The sequence below is a fragment of the Carettochelys insculpta genome, chromosome 12 (assembly GCF_033958435.1).
Source record: "Carettochelys insculpta isolate YL-2023 chromosome 12, ASM3395843v1, whole genome shotgun sequence".
Lineage (NCBI taxonomy): Eukaryota > Metazoa > Chordata > Testudines > Carettochelyidae > Carettochelys > Carettochelys insculpta.
Window position 1 is genome coordinate 39390520 of NC_134148.1, and position 21118 is coordinate 39411637.

At 49.6% G+C, this 21118-nt stretch overlaps 1 protein-coding gene across 2 annotated transcripts in view; it reads left to right on the top strand.

The window, feature by feature from the left end:
• Positions 1-15471, top strand: part of LOC142019525 (gonadotropin-releasing hormone II receptor-like) — a 70491-nt gene extending 55020 nt beyond the window's left edge. The window contains exons 4-6 of one of the 2 annotated variants that reach the window (XM_075006548.1): positions 9573-10088; positions 13056-13257; positions 14127-15471. In XM_075006548.1, coding sequence (XP_074862649.1) covers positions 9576-10088; positions 13056-13257; positions 14127-14536 — 1125 coding nt within the window. In that variant the 5' untranslated portion in view covers positions 9573-9575 and the 3' untranslated portion in view covers positions 14537-15471. Of the gene's footprint in view, positions 1-9447; positions 10089-13055; positions 13258-14126 lie in introns of those variants that run through there. The other variant, XM_075006549.1, reaches the window with a different exon arrangement.
• The last annotated feature ends 5647 nt before the right edge of the window (positions 15472-21118 follow it).

Below are 21118 nucleotides of genomic sequence, written 5' to 3' on the forward strand. Positions count from 1 at the left end.
GGCTACAGTGTATTTTCTCGAGAGACATCCAGTCTTGACTCAAAGATCGCCAAGTGCTGGCAAATCCACCACAGCTCTCATCAAGCCATTCCCGTCACCGATTACCAACACGCCAAAATCAGTGCACCTTATTTTGAGCCTGAATTGCTTTAGCTTCGTCTTCCCACCGCTGGGCCTTGTCCTCCAGAGCCCTTCGCAGTGTTCAGATGCATCCCTTGGCTCAGATGCCGTGGTGTCACCAAACTCTAACCCACAGAACAAATGATATGCCCATCCCCCCGGGTTGTCCCTCCGTGCACAGGGGTTTGTAAAAAGGCACCTCCTGGTGCTAGCCCTGGGCTTTTAAAACAGGCGAGCTTGCACCTTGCTCCAGTGCCTGTCAACGGCGTGGAGCTCTGAACAGCACAGTCTCTGAATGGCGAGTGTTTCCTCACTGAGTATCCTAGCAGAGGATGGAAAGCTCACAAGGGATTGCCTAATGCTTTGTTTGTTCCCTTGGCTCTCAAGGACAACATGTACTGGTAGATGTTAGCAACAGTTACAGAAGGATTCTCCATGCCCGCTGCGGAGCATGAAAATCAGATTTATGAGCCTCTTCCAAGCCTGTCTCTCTGCTGGAGGTTGTGTCCTGTTTTCTGACCATCCATCTTCGCACGCTGGCTTCTTCCTTGGCTTTATGACTTGTCATGCAAGTTCATGCCAGTTCTCCCTGGGCTCCCGGAGTCAGCATTCGTCTATCATTAAAACGCTAGACTGGCAGCCAGGATCACCTGGGGTTGAATCCTGGCTCTCACAATGACTCAGGAGTACTGTGAGGATTAATTAGCTAATAATGCCCAATAGTGTGGGTCAGCTCTGCCTATTTCATAGATTTGCACCCAAAAGAGTCAAACTGTGAGCACCTCCTGTAAAAGACCAGGCTTGGTCTATACCCAGTTTTCATACCAAGTTAGTGTAAGGGTTACAAGTCTATCATGTAACCAAACAGTTAAAATGGTGTAACACCTAACAGAGGAACAAGCTATGCCACTATGAGGTGACTTTATAACAAGCTGCATCCACACTAGGGGTTTTGCTGATTTGACCATCCATCTAAAAATAAAAGTAGTACAAAGACAGTGTGGACAAGCCCTTCGTCACCCCACTGAACTGGAGCTGCTTGACTTACATTAGTGCAGGGGTCAGTGACCTCCGGCACAGGTGCTAAGAATGGCACAGGAGCCGATTTTCATCGGCACGCAAGGCAGGAGCTCAGCCCTGGCCCTCCTCCGCCATGCAGCCAGGAGCTTGCTCAAGGCCACGCTGCCTGTGGAGCAGCAAAAGACCAGCTAATGCTACCAACCACCAGCTAAACAGGAAAGTTCTGCATCTCCGTGTATTTATTAATGAAGCTGTTGTAAGTAGGACTATTAGTGACTGTAAAAAGTATCACCGGCACTTGGACCGTACATAAGGGCAAAAGGTCAAATTTTGGCACTCCGCCTCGGAAAGGTTGCTGACCCCCGCGTCAGTGTACGTAGGAGGATTTGACTTGTCAAAGTGCCATCCAGTTATCTTGGGATCCCTCGTTCCCTCAGACACATAGGCACTGCTCCCAGGTGTTCTTAGCAGAGCAGCGTGTTGCTGGAACAATTTTCCTAGTGATAAAGCTGCTGCTTTGTATCTCGGTCTGAGAGGAGGTTTTTGTCCCCTCAGTCAACAGCAGTGCAAGCAGGGCCTGAATGACTCTCCCCTGACAACCAGCTGGGAGAGGGAGAGGCTTCAGAAGCAAACGGTTTTTACATGAACACACCTACTCTGCCAACTATCCAGACCAGGGGTCAGCCACCTCGCTGAGGCAAAGCGCCGAAATTTGTTCTGTTGACCTCTGTGTATGGTCCAAGTGTTGGTGATACCAGAGCCGCTAGCATCTCTGTGGCAGGGCGCTGGCCTGACAGGACTGAAAACTTCAACACGTGTAAATTGCAGCAACACACAATAACCTTGCAGGAATGCCTGACCTTGCCCCCCACCGCTCAAACCAGACCAGCTATGCCAGCATTTTTTCAGTTGTCCTTGGCCACGACTCAGTGGAGAGGGGCTGTGGGCGACCCAGCCTGTCTAACCTCCTGGGGGATTCCTGCGTGTGTTTTCAGGTTCTGCTGATACCCCCTTCCTCTACTGGCTGCAGGAAAGCCGTCCAAGCTCCCTGTCTGACCTGCAGCCACGTTGTGACGCTGCCTGCGGTGTGGGGGGCGCTCGAAGGGTTGATGTCACCATGTGGCACGAGGTGACACTTCTGGGAGCGTGTGTGTTTTGTAGGTACCCCAGTGCTCGTCTGCTCGGGCACGATTCTCTGAGAGGCTACGCTGGAAGAAGCAGCAAATGATGGGCCAGATCCTCCAGTACTTCATCCTGATCCTGTTGTTGTCCACGACAGCTGTGTAAATCAGGGAGTACCTGAGATGTGCGAGATCAGCAGCGTAGCCTGAGCTGGGGTTTTGCAATGAGAGCTGAGAGCACACGAACAGATTTGGCTGAAGAATATGGTCCCCGCTTGTAGGAGCTGAAGTCTGAGCCATCCTCCTGCTGGTTACTTGAAGGCGCCATCTTCTGGAGGCTTGTGTGAACATCAAAATGTCCAAAGTGTTGTTAACTCACGTTTAGCATTGAGCCTTTCTCCTGGTTTCCTTTCTGATGCACACAGTGCAACGTGTGTTGGACTTCATCGGACGAAGCGGATCTTTGCCCACGAATGCTTATGCTCCAAAATATCTGTTAGTCTATAAGGTGCCACAGGACTTCTTGTTGCTTCTGTACCTAACTGTCACTTTAGGTGCCTAAGTCCAAAATGGAGGTTTTCAAAACCTCTGCTCAGCTGGTCCCTACATATCCACCAGGCACGTGCAAAGCTGTGGTGTGGCTGTGAGAACAAACAGATTCTTGGTGTGGGAGCCGACAGTGGGAGGTAGCAGCTGGTTCTCTGTGAGATTGGTGGATGGATATGAGTTCAGAGGCTCGGTAGATAAGTTAACTATTTATCTAGCAAAGACTGCTATGTGACTAGCAGGTAATTATTATTCAGACTAGGGGGTTACTTAACTGTAAAATTACATAGGGGTGCTCACTGTGTTCTCTGTTCCCTGGGCTGTTAGAGGTAAGAGCTCCTCCTCCTTGATATCTAAGCCTAACTTCCTTCTTTAGGTGCCTAACTCAGGAGAGGGTACACAGCTGTGATCTCCAGCCCCTAAAGGCATGATTACCTGACAGCTAGATAGTGTCTGGTCCAGCTTGAGGAGACATACCCAGACAGAAGTGCCACTGCATCAGGAGAGCGCTAACCATCTGCACACAATCCTGCCCATGACCATGGCTTTGTACGTGGATGGCTAGCCCCTCCCACCACTCGCCCGGCTGTGGCCACGCTTGTTTTTAGTGCGCTGGTGAGATGAGAGCTTGTGCAGGTAAGGCTCTTCAAGCGGCTGGCTCTAGTGTAAACATACCCTACACCCAGGCCAAAAGGAGGTGCCCGAGTCCTTCTGAGGGGTGAGGCGTAGGGCACATCCCTCTCCTGAGCATTTCCCGCTGGCTGTCGTAGGCAGCTCCACGCTCAGCGTGCTGGCTCTTTGCATCCCTTTCCATAGCTGTGCAGCAATCTCCAAAGCGGCCTTTGTGGAGCTAGCCCTGAGGAGTCAAGACTCTGTTAAAAATGGGTCGTAGGCTTCTAAATCACTAAAGGACTTGTGCAAATCTTGTCCAATTCCCATCCTTCTCTTTGCCCTGTATTCAGTTCCCCAGCTAATGGCTTTCCATTCCATCCCCTGCTTATTAATCCCAATCAACAGGGCTAATAGAGAGCGGTGTGATCCTGGAGCTTGGCTATGCATTTGCTTTACATGCATGCCTGTGTGCACCAGTGTCACGGTTGTCTAAGCAACAGCTCATTCAACAAATACTCATGTCGTAAATTACTGCTTTATAGACAACTGACCTGCTGGAATGGGGATGCTCTCCATGAAGGGGCAACATTCAGTTGTGCTGTAAGCAGGTGCAGCATCTTAATTTGCCAGTTTCTGTGAATACAGCCGATCTGTCATCCTCTCTTATGCCTGCTCATTAAAACCTCAAGTGGGTGGCTCATTAAATCCTAACGGGAAAGGAAGCCAATTTAGTCATCAACGTTTGAAAAACCAAAACCACCCCCATGCAGGTCCCAGCCCAAGTACTCTGCTGAAATGTGCATTGTAACCTGGGCAGTCGCTGCTTAGTATCTGGTTTTACGTAGGTGTCCAGTCTCGTGGCCCTTCGTCTGGTTTTGGCCAGTCCATCTTCAGCTTTACTGGTGTATGAACGAGGTTAAAGAAAAGGAATAAGGATCTCAAGGTCTGAGCCCTCACAAAGAATATTTTCTGCTTTTGTTTGGAGCTATTCGATTCAGGAGTCCATTCATGAGTCTGTTTCCTGGTCTCTATAGCACGACAATAATAGTAAGAATTCAATAATCATACTGCATATAAATCTTCCCATTCATACCCCAGCCCGCCACAGAGGCGCTCAGCATTCTGCACATCCAGTTAAAATACAGCCCGAACAAGCATCCTGAAATACATCCTGACTGCAGTGGAGCCAAGTAACAGGAGCGTTCGCCCCCTACTCCCGCGAGCTCCAAGCAAAGCAACTTTCCTTGCTCATTGTTAAAGCATTGTGCTAGGCTAACCTGAATTACCCTGGGCAGTAGTTCTCCCTGTGACAATTCCAGCACCAAGGGTAGGGAGAGACTTACTGGACTGACACTCCTCTTTTGTATCGACCAAGTACTGCACCAGCACTCCCATCCACCCTGCTATCTTGCTGCATTCTCTCTTCATTGGGAGGCAGATCCTCAGCATGCAGGTGGCTGGCTACATGCAGCAGAGGAGCAGGCTGAAATTTTTGGCACTGGCGAGGAAGAACAAATAGAAAGAGGCGGCGTTTTCTTTTCCCTGAAAGGGCATGCAGATTCCAGGTAGGTTCCCATCTGATGAACTGAAGACAGGACCTCCATTCAGCACAGATACTGGGCTTCCTTCTGGGTCATGGCTCCTTCCCGTGGACTGGAAATAACAGGAGAAACAACCAGTTTGGTACTAGGTCATTGCTAGCATGTTTTGCTTCTGATCTAGGAGGCTGTTAAGATTCGGGCTTACTTTTTTTGTGGGGGGCTGCAGCAAAGCGAATAGGTATAACTGGACATGGAGTATCACGTGAATGATAGGAAGGGGCAGAGGGACAGCAAGTGTAAGTAACAATGGGGGAACTGGGCAGCACAATGTAGGTTTAATCACGGCTGATTGTTTTATTTCTGTAACTGCAGCGGGGAAAAGCAAGACACATATTATTTCTGTTGCAAGTGAAACTGAGCATCAGCCCCGTCTGCCTGAAAAGGTTTTTAAGCTGCTCACATTCACCAGCGCTTCAGGCTTGCAGGCTGAGTTTGAAAGTCTTTGCCCTGGAAATTTGGTTTGGTCACAATATCATTCTGTGCTGGAACGCAGGGCAGTTTAAGTGGGACAATGGCGACGGTGCGTTATTGAGATACCTGGTCAAGCATTGGGCTTTGCGGTGGTGGGACTGCATCTTTTTACAGCAGAAAAACCATGGATAAGCATGTTTAGAGACAGCTGTGGGGGACTGTCTGGGGACCAGCTTCATGTCACCACCCGGATGAATGGAAGGGGGAGTCTGAACTTCCCTTGACGTCTGTGAGAAGTGTTTGTGTTTATTACAAGCAGAGAAGAAAAAAGAAATAAGGTAGCTAGACTCCTCTCTCCCGTTTATTAACCTCACGTCTTTTTTTTTCCCTTTGCTTACTGAACCCAGAGCTCTGCTGAATGTCTCTGTTCCATTGAGAGGCAGGTGAGACCTGAGGGTTTGTTATACATGGGAAATCAGATTGATATCTGGACAGGCAGCCCTGGAGCTCAGCTTAGTAAGGGCTGAGCAAGTGTCATGAGCCTTGGCAACAAAGAAAGGTGTCACCTGGTGCTAGTTTGGTTTGGAAAAAATCTTGTCCATTGGGTTTGGCAGAGATTTGGCTGCAGTTCAGAATCAAGTGCTTTTCTGAGCCCACAATGCTCAAAGGGTGTGTGTGTGTGTGTATGCGCATGCAAACATCTATGACAGCATGTGTGTATACACAGGGATTCATGTAAATGGTTCTAATGCAGGCCACTGCCTGTTCTAAACAGGGCTGGGCAAAATCAAGTGCTATTTGGTCTTCTAAGCTTTGTCATTCATGGTTCTTGGAAAACAAACCTGGCAGTCAAGGGTGGCTCAGCTGTGGGTCCTTGTTTGTTTGTTTTTTCGGACTTCCATAGTGTGGAGGATACAGCCCAATGGCCAATCTCCATTTGCCAAGCAATGAGGTTAGGTCAGAGTTTTTAAAATAACTTCAGGCCTAATTCATTCCTGATGTGATATGGACCAAATACAAGGGGCTCCCACCAGTGGTCTAACTCTTCTGAGAGCTGCCAGGGCTCTTGTTCTGGGGAACAAAGCAACACGATTTGCATCCCTGAAACACGTTGAGGCTGCCAGTGAATAAATACTGGAGTGTGATTGCTTGGCATTTCCCTGGGCAGATGCAGGTCAAGCCTTCACAATATGGTCACTGGGTTATCAGCTCCCAGTGTGCAGAGACCACTGCCTGTCCCACTGACCATGGTTATCTCATTGTTTTCATGTACTTTTCCAACCATTTGTCTGTATCCATTTGGTTCTTCTTGTTTTATATGGGGGTTGTAAGTGGCTTGGGATGGGGGTAATCTTTTCGGTCTCTGATTGTACAGCGCCTAGTACTATGAGGTCCTGCGTGATGGCTAGGGGTCTCAGACATGACAGTAATGTAAATAATGAATAATAACAAGATAACCCCACTGATCTGAACAGGGGTTAGGGCACCGGTTCATGGTGGTTGTACTCACATGGAGCAGAGAGGTGTTTTTGATCAGATTATTGCCTCCCATGGAAACATGTGGAAAGAAGACCCTATAGGTCCCCGGCTACGTCTACACGTGCAGCCAACATCGAAATAGCTTATTTTGATGTTGCAACATCGAAATAGTCTATTTCGATGAATAACGTCTACACGTCCTCCAGGGCCGGCAACGTCGATGTTCAACTTCGACGTTGCTCAGCCCAACATCGAAATAGGCGCAGCGAGGGAACGTCTACACATCAAAGTAGCACACATCGAAATAGGGATGCCAGGCACAGCTGCAGACAGGGTCACAGGGTGGACTCAACAGCCAGCCGCTCCCTTAAAGGGCCCCTCCCAGACACAGTTGCACTAAACAACACAAGATACACAGAGCTGACAACTGGCTGCAGACCCTGTGCCTGCAGCATAGATCCCCAGCTGCCGCAGAAGCAGCCAGAAGCCCTGGGCTAAGGGCTGCTGCCCACGGTGACCATAGAGCCCCGCAGGGGCTGGAGAGAGAGCATCTCTCAACCCCCCAGCTGATGGCCGCCATGGAGGACCCAGCAATTTCGACGTTGCGGGACGCGGATCGTCTACACGGTCCCTACTTCGACGTTGAACGTCGAAGTAGGGCGCTATTCCTATCTCCTCATGAGGTTAGCGACTTCGACGTCTCACCGCCTAACGTCGAAGTTGGTGCCGCTACTTCGAAGTAGCGTGCACGTGTAGACGCAGCTCCCATGTGCTGGAGCCTTCTTTTTACAACAAGCTATATAAAAACACATTGAAGGCAGGACAATCTACAAGTTCATTCAGACAATGACTTGTTTCTACTGCTTCATATGCTTTATGCTGAAATGTAAGTACAATATTTCTATTCCAGTTCATTTATTTCAAAATAAGACAGTAGAAAGTCAGCAAGTTTTCAGTAGTCATCTTCTGTGATATTTGTGCATGTTTTTGCAAGTAGTTTTGAAGTGAGGTGTAACTTGGAGGCTTGCAAAACAAATCTGACCTCTGCAAAGGGTACAGTAATCTGGACAGGTTGAATGGCACTTGTTTCAAGACCTCAGGTTACATTTGGCCCATGTTTCTCAAGGTGGATGAGAAGGAAGGATGTGGAAGGATGAGATTTGAAACCCAACTTCTGCACACAACAGCTAGTGGTTCTGTCTCCAGAGCCACCAATCCATGCTCAGTACACAGCAGCAGACCAGGGGAGAATGTAACCAATGAGAGCTGGTCGGACTACCCACCTCTAAAGAAAAGTATCCAGGGTCTTCAGTGACACACTCTGTTTGTAAAGTCCTATCACATGGGTCCTCCCCTCCCCAGGCACAGTGTAAACTTCAGGGAACTCAATGCATCCACTTCAGAGCACCACAATTCCAGGGATTGTCAATATTTCCGGGATGTCTAAATTCCTCGTGAAACCATAGGTTCTCTGCGGTCAGTGCACTAAGTGGGGTCCACCAAGTCCTTACGGATCATCTGCACCGTTGGCTGGTCACATGGATCTGCCTCCTCCTTGTTCCCACCTGCTAAGCCACATTGAAAAGTGCTCAAAATACATTTCCATGTGAGCAATTTGCGCTCGTCACCAGGCAGATTCTGTGGGATTATGAAGAGGAAATGGTCCCTTGCAAGGGCAGATGGAAGAGGTTGCAGTGCAATGAGACAGTCTGTCTAGTAAAATAGGGTCACACTATGAAAACCACGAAACGGAAAAGAAATTGTACTGTTGTTTGTTGCTTATCTCTGCTTGTTTGTTTGCCTGTTTCGCCTGTCAGCTGCTGACCTCTTTGAGGTTTTCTTCGAACTGATGTTGGCCCCTCTTTGGTTTTAATAGAGTTAACATTTTACAGAGATCCTGTCTAGACTGGTACCTTTAGATCAGTGTTTCTCAACCTTTTTATAAAGTACCCCATTTTAAAAAAGAGAGGTACCCCCAGACTTCTGTGGCATACCCTTAAGGGCACGCACGGACCTCTGGTAATCTGAGGTCTTGAAACACGTGCCATCCAACCTTTCCAGATTACTGTACCCTTTGCGGGTGTCAGATTTGTTTTGCAAACCACCAAGTTACACCTCATTGCAAAACTACTTACTTGCAAAAATATGCACAAATAGCACAGAAGACGACTACTGAAAACTTGCTGACTTTTGGCCATCTTATTATCAGATAAATGAACTGGGATAGAAATATTGTACTTGCATTTCAGTGTAAGGCATATGAAGCAGTCGAACCAAGTCATCGTCTGAATGAACTTGTCGATTGTCCTGACTTTACTAGTGTTTTTATGTAGCCTGTTATAAAAGTAGGCAAATATCTAGATGAGGTGATGTACCCCTGGAAGACCTTTGGTGTATGCCCAAGGGTACACGTACCACTGGTTGAGAAACACTATGTGAGATCTTCTAGTCACACCCCAGCACCCAGCTCAGTGTCCTCCTAGCTCTGCGTGGGGCCTTAAAGCACTGCCAAATAAAAATATTAAAACATTTGAAAATCCTTGGCTAAGCCTATTGAGTTGTCCTTTCCATCATATTTAAAGCTGTGCCACTCTAAATGGGGACCCAACAGGGATTTTCAGCCAAGATTTCTTCTCTGATTTTGCCCTTTCCTCTCCTGTAGGGCATGCCTGAGGAACGGGACCTTATGACTCCTCTTCAGCCAGTGGATGTTGTGGACGAAAACTTCTCTGTTTCCAGCTGCCCCGAGCCCTGGATCGAGCCCACATTCACGCTAGCAGCCAGGGTCCGAGTGATCATCACCATCTGCTTTTTCCTGATTGCAGCTTCCAGCAACTCGGTCGTGTTATACAGCATCATGAGGAAAAGAAGGAAGTCCCACGTCCGGCTGCTGATACTGAGCTTAACGGTGGCAGATTTACTGGTGACCTTCACAGTCATGCCCCTGGACGCTGTGTGGAACGTGACAGTCCAGTGGTACGCCGGGGACCTGCCGTGTAAATTGCTGAACTTCCTCAAGCTCTTTGCCATGTACTCGGCGGCGCTGGTGCTCGTGGTGATCAGCATCGACCGGCACTCAGCCATCCTCCACCCCTTTGCCTTCGCTAATTCCAGTCGACGCAACAGGCTCATGTTATGCATCGCTTGGGTCATGAGCCTTCTGCTGGCCTCTCCCCAGGTATGAGCGTGACGCCACTGGAGAGCCGGGTGCACTTAAAACAGGAAGTGACACGTTTTAGCACAAGTAAAATTAACATCCACCTTGGGTTGGGCAAATGGTTTGGGTGAGAGCTGGTAATCAAAGGAAGGATGGTCTGGTGGTTAGAGCACTAGCTGGAGACCCAGGCTCGACTTCCTATTCTGTCATGGACTTCCCATGTGACCATGGGCAAGTCACTCAGTGGCTCTGAGCCCCACCAGCCCATCTGTGTAATGGGCATAATAACACTGCATTACCAAAGGAGGGTTGTGAGGACAAAAACCGATTAGAGATGAGGTGCTCAGATACTGCAGTGATGAGAAGCCAGCTGCAGTACCTAAGACAGGTTGGCAATATGCCCATTATTTCCCAAGATGAGCCCACATTTTCTGAATGTCCCCCTCAGCTCCCTGAGCCAGGTATCGACACAGATCCAGTGACCACAGATCCAGAGACCCCATGCGTTGACCTAGCGTGTCTTGGCTGTAGAATTCCCTCCTTCCTGTGCTGTGAGCAGATCTGTGCTGAGTCCAGGGCTTGCCCAGCTGGAAACAGAGCAGAACTTGGCCCCGGGGATTTCTGATGCTGTGACCTGCAATGGGGTCAATGCGGCAGCTGTGGTGCCCTTGTTTAACTCACTGTGGAGGATGCATTTGAGCCTTTGAGTCAGAGTGACACCGAATCACAAAGCCCCCGGCTCCCTGCCATGGGCCTATTTCTGTGATGGCTTCAAGGCAGGTAGATGGAGAGCTTGTGGCCCATATTAACCCCCTCTCAGAACGTCTCTTTGCCTTGTTCCTCAGCACATCCTGCGAGCCGGAAGAGCTCGACTCAGCCCTCTGAGCATCCCGACCACAGAAAGCCATTCTCCTGTCCGGTGTGCACGGAGATTTGAAACCTTCTGGCTTAGATTGTCCTTCTGGCCCTGTCTGTGATGGGCTGCATTGCTGAATGTCCCCCCCAGCCTCATTACCAGGGGTGCTCGTGATGGCTGACATTAGCATGGCTACATTGCCGGTGATCACCTGTGTAGGCAAGACCTGCTCCAGCCAATGTCCGACAGCCGGGTGCTTGAAAATACCATCCGCTGCCGGGGGCATAGCTTCGGGTGAGCCTGAGCGGGCCACCGACCACCTGTTAAACATCCAGGCCCACCCAAATCGGGGGTGGAGTCCCCCAGATCCCCGGCCTGGCTGCATCGCTCTCCTGCCAGCGTTGTGCGCTGCTGCCCCAGTCTCTGGCCCCAGTGCGAGCCCTGCCAAGGGCTGTGCTCCGTGGGGGATGGTGAGCACAGGGTTGGCACTGGGGCTGGACCCAGGAAAGCAGTGCATGGTGCAGGCAGGTAAACAATGTGGCAGGGCTGCCTACTGAGCAGTAAAGTGGCTTTTGGGGATGCAGGACCCCTATCCCTCCTGCCCTCTCTTGCCAGTGCCCCAGATACCCTCTGTGCCCCCTCCCCTTCCTGCCTCTCTCCCCAGGCCACCCAATCTCTCCTGCACACCTGCCTCTTCCTGCCCCAGGCAGAGCCCTCCATCCTGTTCCCCCACCTGAAAGCTGGGCCCACCCACTTCTCCTGTCCTAGCTACACCACTGCACTAACTCCCCCGCTTGCTGTCTTCTCTAGAGCTGAAGTGCCAGCGGCAGCGGTAGGAAATTGCCACCCACACCCCATGTGACCAGCTCCATAGATCACTCCATCAGGGCAGCCCACCGCATCCTCTCAGTGGTACAGCGGAGATGGGAGCCATGTCAGAACTATCACAGAATCCTCGGGCTGGACGGGACCTCAGGAGGTCATCTAGTCCAGCCACCTGCTTCCAGCAGGTCAGAACTATGCTGAGCTGCAACCTCCTTGCAAAATGGTTTCATGTGGACAGGGCCAAGAAGACCAGAACGATCCCTCTTCTTCATCTGTCTAATGCTTCTGCCGCTGTTTGGCGCTGCCCCTGTCCTATATCCAGCCAGCTCATCAGCTGCCCAGCAGGCAATGTGCACTCGTGTCATGCTGTCATGAGCTCCTGTATGGGGGAGGAAACCTGCCAGATGACAATCAGATCTTACCTCTGCTCCCAGATCCTCAAAGGTATTCAAAGACCTAACTCACATGGAAATCCATTGCAGTTAGGCACTTAACGGCCTCTGAGGACTTGGTCTCATATCCCTAATATGGGGTGTCTGGGCTATAACTGCTATAAAAGGTTTAACCTGCCCTCTCTTCCATGCTTATTCAGTGTGCAACTTCAGTGCTGCAAGGGCAGCCAGGTTGGGAGACTAAACATACAGGCTGTGTCTACACTTGCATTCCTCTTTTGAAAGAGGTATGCAAATGAGGGAAATCAAAAACGCAAATTAGGTGCAGATTTGCATATCTATCGCCTCCTTTGCATGTTCTTGTTTCAAAACAGCTTCTTTCGAAAGGAGAAAACCGGCGTAGACGCGGCTCTTTCGAAACGAATCCCCGTCTTCGAAAGAACCCTTCTTCCCATAAAAAAAGAGTAAACCAGCAGAACTGGGCAACCCTGTGCAAGGGCAGCAGTAAACAAAGTGTCACATGGGCCAAACGTAGCCCTACCTCCCCAGCCCATGGGCAGCAGGTTGCCCACTTCTGGCAAAGAGCATCTCTGAGTGAGTAAGCGTCCTCAGGCTCTCCTGATGAGAGACAGAACAAGAGTGAATGTGGGGACAGACTGTGTCCTCTCTGCTAGGGCAGGGCTCTAACATCTTCCTCTACACAGTGGCTGGGGCTGGCTGCTGTCAAAAGAGGGCACTAGACTAGACAGAGCCGGAGCTGTGCTCTCACCCAGGCCAGCAAATTCTATGGAATCAGACTTTTGAACATTGTGTCCGGTTGAAGAGTTGCCAGGGGGTCCCCAGAAAGGCGGTTGTCCTTGTGACAGTGCTCCTGTCAGAACCGTCTCTGAATGGGGGGTTCATTCTTCATTTCAGCTTTTCCTTTTTCACCTGCACACTGTGCCGGGGGTCAATTTTACCCAGTGTGTGACCCATGGGAGCTTCCAAGAGCACTGGGAAGAAACCATCTACAACATGTTCACCTTCACCACCCTCTACATTGCCCCACTGAGTGTCATGATTGTCTGCTACATCCGCATCATCTGGGAGATCAGTAAGCAGCTGAAGATCAACAAAGGTGAGTGGACCCTGACTGTGCAACATTGAACATCCCCCAGCCTGTGCCTCACACATGGCTTTATGTCCCCCTGAAGCCCTTCAGGGTGAAATACACTCAACATAGACAGCCATTACAGGGCTCTGGGGGCCATTTCAGCCCTGCAGTAACTCAGTTCAGCTGCGGGATCTTATTGGTAGTGCTGAGACATTGTAATTTTCCCCCAGTTGAGCCTCTAGACTTCACAGGCTTCGCTTGCTGCGTAATCAGTGTCATCGTCTAATATCTCCAGGCTTAGAAAATGAGAAACAGCAGATGAGTGTCTGGGGCTGGAACGTCTTCTCTGATGGGGAATAGCAGGTACGGTGAAGAGGAGCACAGAGTCTGCCACTTCTCTCTGCCCACTTCTTCCAGCAGAACCATGAAGACTTGTTATTGTCTCCTCCAGGCCTGATGCGATAGGGAGGGTGTGCGAGGGCCAGGGCAGGTTGGTCCATCCAGCGCCAGGCCTCAATCCAGCATCAGCCTTAAAACTAACATCCTTTGTCACCCACCTGTAGGAGAGGCCCAACCCGCACTTTATCCATGGCTTTATGACCCTCTGACGCCCTTTCAGGTGAAATACACCCCACTGCAGACAGCCGACGCAGGGCTCTGGGGCCCATTTCAGCCCTGCGGTAACTCAATTCAACCACAGTTTGGGCTTCACCCACTGCTCGCTGAAGTCAATGGAAACATTCCCACTGACTCCAGTGGGCTTTGGATCAGGCCCCGTGTCTTGAAGTCACGCTCCCCCTGACTTTGTTGGAGGCAGGGTTGTGAATGCTGGTCTCTTCCTAGTTGTGCGCTGTTGCATTGTTTACAATGATCCCTTTGACTCTTCCCGGCAGGTCTAGCAAGAAGCAAAAATGACCACATCTCTAAGGCACGAATGAAGACCCTCAAGATGACCATCGTGATAGTTGCCTCCTTCATCATCTGCTGGACCCCGTATTACCTCTTGGGCCTGTGGTACTGGTTCCAGCCAGACATGATCCAAAGTATGCCCGAGTACATCAACCACAGCCTTTTCCTCTTTGGCTTGCTGCACACGTGCACTGACCCTGTCATCTACGGACTCTACACCCCTTCTTTCCGCGAGGACATGAAGACATGTCTTAGAGGACTTGAAACAGTAATTACGGGGCAGGAGAGAAACAAGCTGATGTCTAGTTCTGAGGTGAACATAAAGGATTACATTGTACATGGTGGTGCCACTTCGGGCGTGTACCACGCCACAACCATCCACACGGTTTGCTAAAGAAAAGCATCTGGCAGGAGGATTGGAACTCAGGGTTCTCGATTGGAGTGTTGTGTTGGCCAGTAGCTCCTACTACAGAGACCGGCTGGGATGTGCAGCGCTAATGTGGCGTGTCATTCGGCCACCTGCCACCTCTGACTTAGGGTAGAATGGAGCAGACAGCAGACACTGGTACCTGAGAGCTTCTGCCAGATTATCACCATGCTCTCCAAAGGGTCCCATTGACTTCCTCCTTATTCCAGGCCTGGGCCCTTGTGGTCTACCTCCGAGGACCCCTTGTGACCATGCGAGAGACTCAGAGTGCGGCTGGTATCCTGCTACTCCACCAGCTCTGAAGAAGTCCTTCGCATACACTGGCTGGTTCCACCCTTTGTATGGTCTTTTTACACTGCTCTGGGGCTAGGTGCAATGTACAGTGATGGTTCTAGAATGCCGTACCTGCCAGGCGCTTTGCCAACCAGTGGTTTCTTTTTTTCGGTTTTTTGGTTTTTTGGTTTTTTTGTTTGCTTTCTAAAAAATACAGAGAGAGGGCCAGATTTGCGAAGGAGCATGCTTTCCTTCTGCCTTTGGTGGGATCATTCATGGGGCTAATGATCCTCATGTGCGGAGGTGTTTGCAGAACCAGCTCATGAGCTGTGCCTTCCATGTCAAGAACGAGACATTTCAGGGTTTATCATGCAAAGTCATGGGCTTGTCTTCCCGGCCAGACTGGTGCTGACACCACCTGCTCTGTGAATTCCCACTCACCTGTCCAGTGGTAAAAGCTGCCCGTGACTCAGTACAGGCAGGCTCCAGCCCTAATTCCTCCATTGTAATTCCTGCGACTGTTTTGAATCCCTGGGATGTGAGCTTGTGCAGAGTGCTTGGTTTGTACTTTTTGATATACGTGCTGTGGAAATAAATGGTCAGTGGATTGTTTATGGAAGAAAACCTGAGCTGGGTCCATGCCCTGCCCCTGGCCGATGAATTCGTGGAACTATGCTTACCTTTGAATGGATGTGATTACAAGTAAAAGACACCAATGCGGCTATTTTGGTAGCTGGAAGACCTCTGGTTTTCTGCTTGATCCAAGCAGAGTAACAGTGCAGTTTATCCCTGCTTGGTGCAGAGGAGGGCATGTTATGTCCTCATTAGTGGACCCCATGATGCAGCAGGTTCATGGGTGTTAAATTCCTCTTGCAACCAAATCCCAGCATTAGGCAAAACTCTCCCCGTGAAGAGTCTTTGGCTTGTGCTACTCAGCCCCAGGCACTTTAGCTGTTGTTGGGATTAAAGGGATACAGTAATCAAGAAACAAAGGGAGAACCAATCCCCCAGGAAAAATCAGCGTGGAAAAAACCCAGCCCAAACCCTTTATTCTGTTGCTCTGAGCGGTCACAAGGTGGGGATCAGCCCTCTGGCTCTACAGCCTGCTCCACCTTTAACCAAAGCCTTTTACACTTGCCCTTTAGCTGGTTTAAGATGAAGGCAGCACCTCACCTTGCCCCAGCAGATTCAAAGCAGACTGAAGATGAGACAGGACAGGAAACAGTGGTTACTTGAGCCTCCTATGGTCTCATACTTTGCTGCCTTGGCATGACTTTTTCTGACTGTGACCCCTGAAAATGGAGATTGACAGTGCATAGGCTAATGGGCTTCAGACACAGCAGTGCTAGCAGATGTGTACAGGCTGAACCTCTCTTGTTCGGCTCCCTCAGGGCCTGACCGGTGCCAAACCAGGAATTTGCTGAGCCACAGCAGGTCAGTATTGTCTGGCACATCACCAACACTTCCACTGCTTCCTGGGCTCTTAGAAGACATTTGGGGTAAATTACAGCTAAGTAACAGCACAGAACACTGAGAGCCAGGACTGACGACTGGAAACAAACTTTATGGAATCACAGGAAACCTGGCCACACCCATGATAATTGGGCATCTGGCTAAATAAAATCCTGCCAGACCAGAGACGTTGCTGGACCAGAGAGGTTTAACCTGTATTACAAGAGCTTCATCATATATGACTGGGCTTTCAGGAGAGCCACACCTGATGCCACATGCCCATTCAAAATGTAGGCCACTTATTTAGGGGCCTACAGGGGAACTCTTTGGAAATCTGGCCTTTGATCTTCTGTGTATGACAGCATCTAGGATTTCTGTGGTCCCAGTCTGAAAACCTCACTCCAAGACAGCAAAATAGGGGTGGAGGAAGCAAAGATATTTTCCCTTCTGTATCTCTTTTGAACACCTGCAGTGGGATGGAGACAGGACATACAGACTCTGACCATATTCTCAGCTGGCGTAAATCTGCATCACTTGGTGAAAGTCAGTGGAGCTCTGCAGGTCACCAGGTGAGACTATGGGCCAGGTCTAACTGCAAATGGACCCGTGCTGGGGAAGCCATTTGGAGCACACCTGTTCTCTAACCTCGTTACAAACATTGTTCTCGAGTGCAGTGTAGGCGGAATCTTGACTGTGGTTTGTAATTGTCTCAAATCTTGGTCGGCTTTGATCCAGGCTGGGCACCACTTCTCCAGCATGGAACCACGTCCAAACCCAAAGCCACCCTAGATTCACTCAACTCCTGGGCCTCTCTCCATCCTCCTGTCCCATTTCCTGTGCTCATGTTAGTGACAAGTCAAACTCCCGCACTGTTGTGGGCCCATCGCAGCCCCGATGCGTCATCTGCCAGGCTGGGTTTTCAACAGGGAAGGATGCTGCCAGCCAATTGTGAGCAAAACCGAGCACAGATTGTTTGTTTGTACAGCCGACCAAATGTGCAGCCTGAACCCACCCATGAGCCTGGAATGAGAAATAAATATGGCTTGCAGGAATTTGTTTCATTCTTATCATAAGACTGCAAACTGGAGTAAAGGGTAAAGACGCAGCAAATGGAGGCAGATAATAGCATTGAGCACCTCTGTAGCATTTTGCATTCATAGACCTCAAAGAGCTTTGTGACGGAAGACGCTTTTCATTAGCCCTGTTTTAAAGATAGGAAACTAAAAGTGACTAGGGTCACGTAGCGTAACTGGGGATGGAGCCCTGTTGGCTAGTCCACAGTCCTCACCTTTCTGCACTGGTACTTGTATCCAGCAATCCCGCCACACATTCCCATCCCTCACACCCCTTCCTAGCATCCTTGTTTGTTCAGTGGGTAAAATGAGACACGGGGCATTTGCTGGTGGTGACACAGGGACAGAACTAAGCTTAGAACTATGCACCTTAACTATGCCAAGCTTAAATCTGTTTTGAGGATCTAGGAAAGGGAGACGGTGTGGGAGGGTCAGGTGCAGGGAGCAGAAGAAGAGAGAAAAGGGAAGAGAGAATGTATTTTTTTTCCAGAAGAAAGAGAAAATGGTGAAAAGGTAAGAGCTGACAGGCTGAGAGAGAGGACAGAAAATGGAGAACCAGCGAGAGCACACACAACTCTTCCAGGACAAGAGATGCTGGTATGTTTATTTAATGTCTGGCGGGAGGGAGGTTGCTTAGTAATTCATGGCACCACCTGTTGGCCTAAAGAGCAAAGCGAATCAACTGCTTGCAATTTGCATATGCTATAGTGGAGCAGCTGCTGTGTTTTGGTGAAAGTGGGTCAGCAGCAAAATGATCAGCGTTAAAAGTGTTCACGAGGGTGGTGTTTGTACTGGATCTGATCTACGCAACGTATTTGGAGAGGTTGTTTTGTTACCCAGCATAGTCACCCTCACTGTAAGGTCGTCTACAGGGTATGTGACCTTTTGTATAAAAGTAGCAATACCTGTAATGGAAGTGAACTTTTAGGGAGAAGGGTAAGCCTAGCTAGGTTTGTACCTTAAGAAACCAGGTTAAAAATAGGTGTATATTAGAAAGAAGAAGCTGGATCAGGTTTGCTGATTAAAAGTGAGTAGATTGTCTTAAGAAGTGTTTTTCCATTCTATAGAACCTTGAAAAAATGTTTTGGGTCAACAAAACCATTTTGTTGGGATTTCAACTTTTTCTTTATTATAGTTAATGGTTGAAATTTTGAAGCGAAATTGTTCAGAACCAGGAAGCCAGAATTTTTCTCTTCTTTAAGAAAGATCTTTCAAACTTTTTTCCTCTCAAAATTCTCAAGTCAAAAAATGGGTCAAACTTATCCTTTTCCCATAGGTTTTGCTTTTGGTGACTCTCAGCATTCTCTGAAGACAAATTGCTGACCAGCTCTGTAAGTTTGGGGGAAAGCTAGAGGCCTTCCTGACAGACCATCCCCCAAGTGTTCAGAGGCACAAGTATCAGAGAGGTAGCCATGTTAGTCTGTATCTTCAAAAACAAGAAGTCCTGTGGCACCTTCTAGACTATCATATTTTGGAGCATGAGGTTTTGTGGGCAAAGACCCAGAGGCACATGCTGAGTCTTAGTCAGGTGAGGATCCAGTTCTGGGCCTCCTCACAAGTAGACCATTGTGTGTGTTGTAGGGAGTTAGGTAAACCTGTTATCACTAGCTAGTGCTTTCACAGGTGAGGTCTTTGTTCTGTGCAGAGACTGCTTAGGACAGAATTCTCCTTTAGGATTGTGTTTCAGTCCTTTTCTTAGAAAGTGGGCAGTTGAATTCAAGCCCTAGGCATGGGAGATGATTTTTTTTTGTCTGTTTAATGGGGCAAAGGGGTGTTTCAGGTTGATTGTAGGCTGGGGGTGAGAGACATACTGAGTAATTTGCTTTTCCACATATTGATCCCTTTGCGGCCAGGTCTACACTGCCCCTCCGTTTTGAAAGGGGCATGCAAACATGTTGGAACAAAATGCAAATGAGATGCTAATTTACATATTCAACACCTCTTTTGCGTAACAACAGCCACTCACCCTTCTGGAAGTGCTGTTTTCTAAATGCAAAACAGTCTTGTCGATGGCATTCCTGCGAAAGGAAGCCCCCCCTTTGAAAGCACCCTTCTTCCTAATTTCTTTCAGAAAGAAGGGTGCTTTCGAAAGCAGGGTTCCCTCTTGAAGGAACCCCATGCACACGGCTGTTTGGCATTTCGAAAGTGGCTCTTCTGGAACAGCGAGTGGCTGTCATTATGCAAATGAAGCACCGAATATGCAAATTAGTGCCTCGTTTGCTTTTTCCATCCACCACGTTGGCATGCCCCTTTCGAAAGGGAGGGGCAGCGTAGACGTAGCCTATGTTAGATGTGCAGCCCAGTCCAAGCTTTGACTACAGGTCAGAGAGCGCTGTCTGGTTTGCCGGGATTAATCTGAGATATTTACATTGCTTCCAAATGCCAGCGTGCTACATAATTAATGTTCGCCTTCCTCAGCTTGCTCTTGTAAAGGTTAATGAAGCAGTGCTAACAGGGAGCAGAGCTAGTGACTCATGTGTCCCGCCAGGACCTGTTCAAACAGGAATGGATTCACAGTGACAGGTCGTAGTGGTGCTCCCGCCTGGTGGTGTCACTCCTCAGATGCTCGTGTAAATCACAGTGGTTACACAAGGGCCTTTAAGGCCGGCTTTCTACAAGCCCCAAATGGCCCGGGCCACCTTTTTCTTCTGCTGCTCTTCCCTGTCTGGTCCCAGCTTGGTGCCCCTGGCCGAGTGCAGCGCTGTGTATGCAGTCAGGGCTGTTCCTTTCTTCCTGGACAAACCCAGCAAGAGGGCGCTGAAAACTCCCACGATGCTCAGCGGCATTGTCCACTCTGGCAGGAGGCATTTGTGGCCTGGTGGAAGCATCGACAGATGACGCCTTCACCACGCAGTTGCCCCCCACCAACCTCCACGGTGCTCCCTGTCACCCTAGCTCTGTATGGACCTGCCCTGTCCCGCTCTTGAGGGACACAGCAAAACACAACAGTAACCTCCCAAGAGCTGCCGGGGGCTGCCGGAGCAGAAGAGCTGCTGGCTGGATTTGCCCCTGCTGTCCTTAGCCCCTCTAGGTTGGCCATGAAACTTCACAGAACCAGGCTCTGGAGACAGGTCAGGATCGTGTCCCACAGCCTGCCTGTGAGATAAGCCTGCTGGCCTCACACATTCATGCTTGTGAGCCCCATGCAGTGACCTGACTTGAGGCAGGGCTGTCCTTAGATGGGTTGGGACCTGGGGCCACTCCACTCGCCAGCTCAGAGCCTAGGGCAACCCTCTGCTACAGGCCCTGTCCCTACCCCAGCACTACTCTGCCCCCATTCCATCCTGTGCCAGCACCACCCCACATGGGTGGCCATTGTGGGGCTCCCCAAGATTCAGGGCCTAGAGCAGGCACCCCAAACTATCCTATGGACAGGACAGTTCTGACAAAGGGTATAAGGCCTCCAATCCCCAGACCCAAGTAAGATTTGTCAGAGAGGTTGGCACCAGCAAATTGGGTGCCATGTCTACCAGGTTGTGGCTGCTGATGCTTCTGCTCAGCATTTTGCCTCCTGGGATTATTTATAACCTGTCAACCTTTTAATTGTACGTCTTCTCTGCCTCCTGCCCTATTGCTCTGCACTGAGCCCTTGGCATCAGTCTTTTCTTATTGAGATGGAGCTGTCTTGCAAACTTTCATGTGAAGCACAACTTTTGTTTTATCGCACAGATAATATTCCAAGCTTTCTGCATTATCTTGACAAGTCATTTCCAGTAGGAAACACAGGCAGTAAATCCCTTATGTCTCCCCT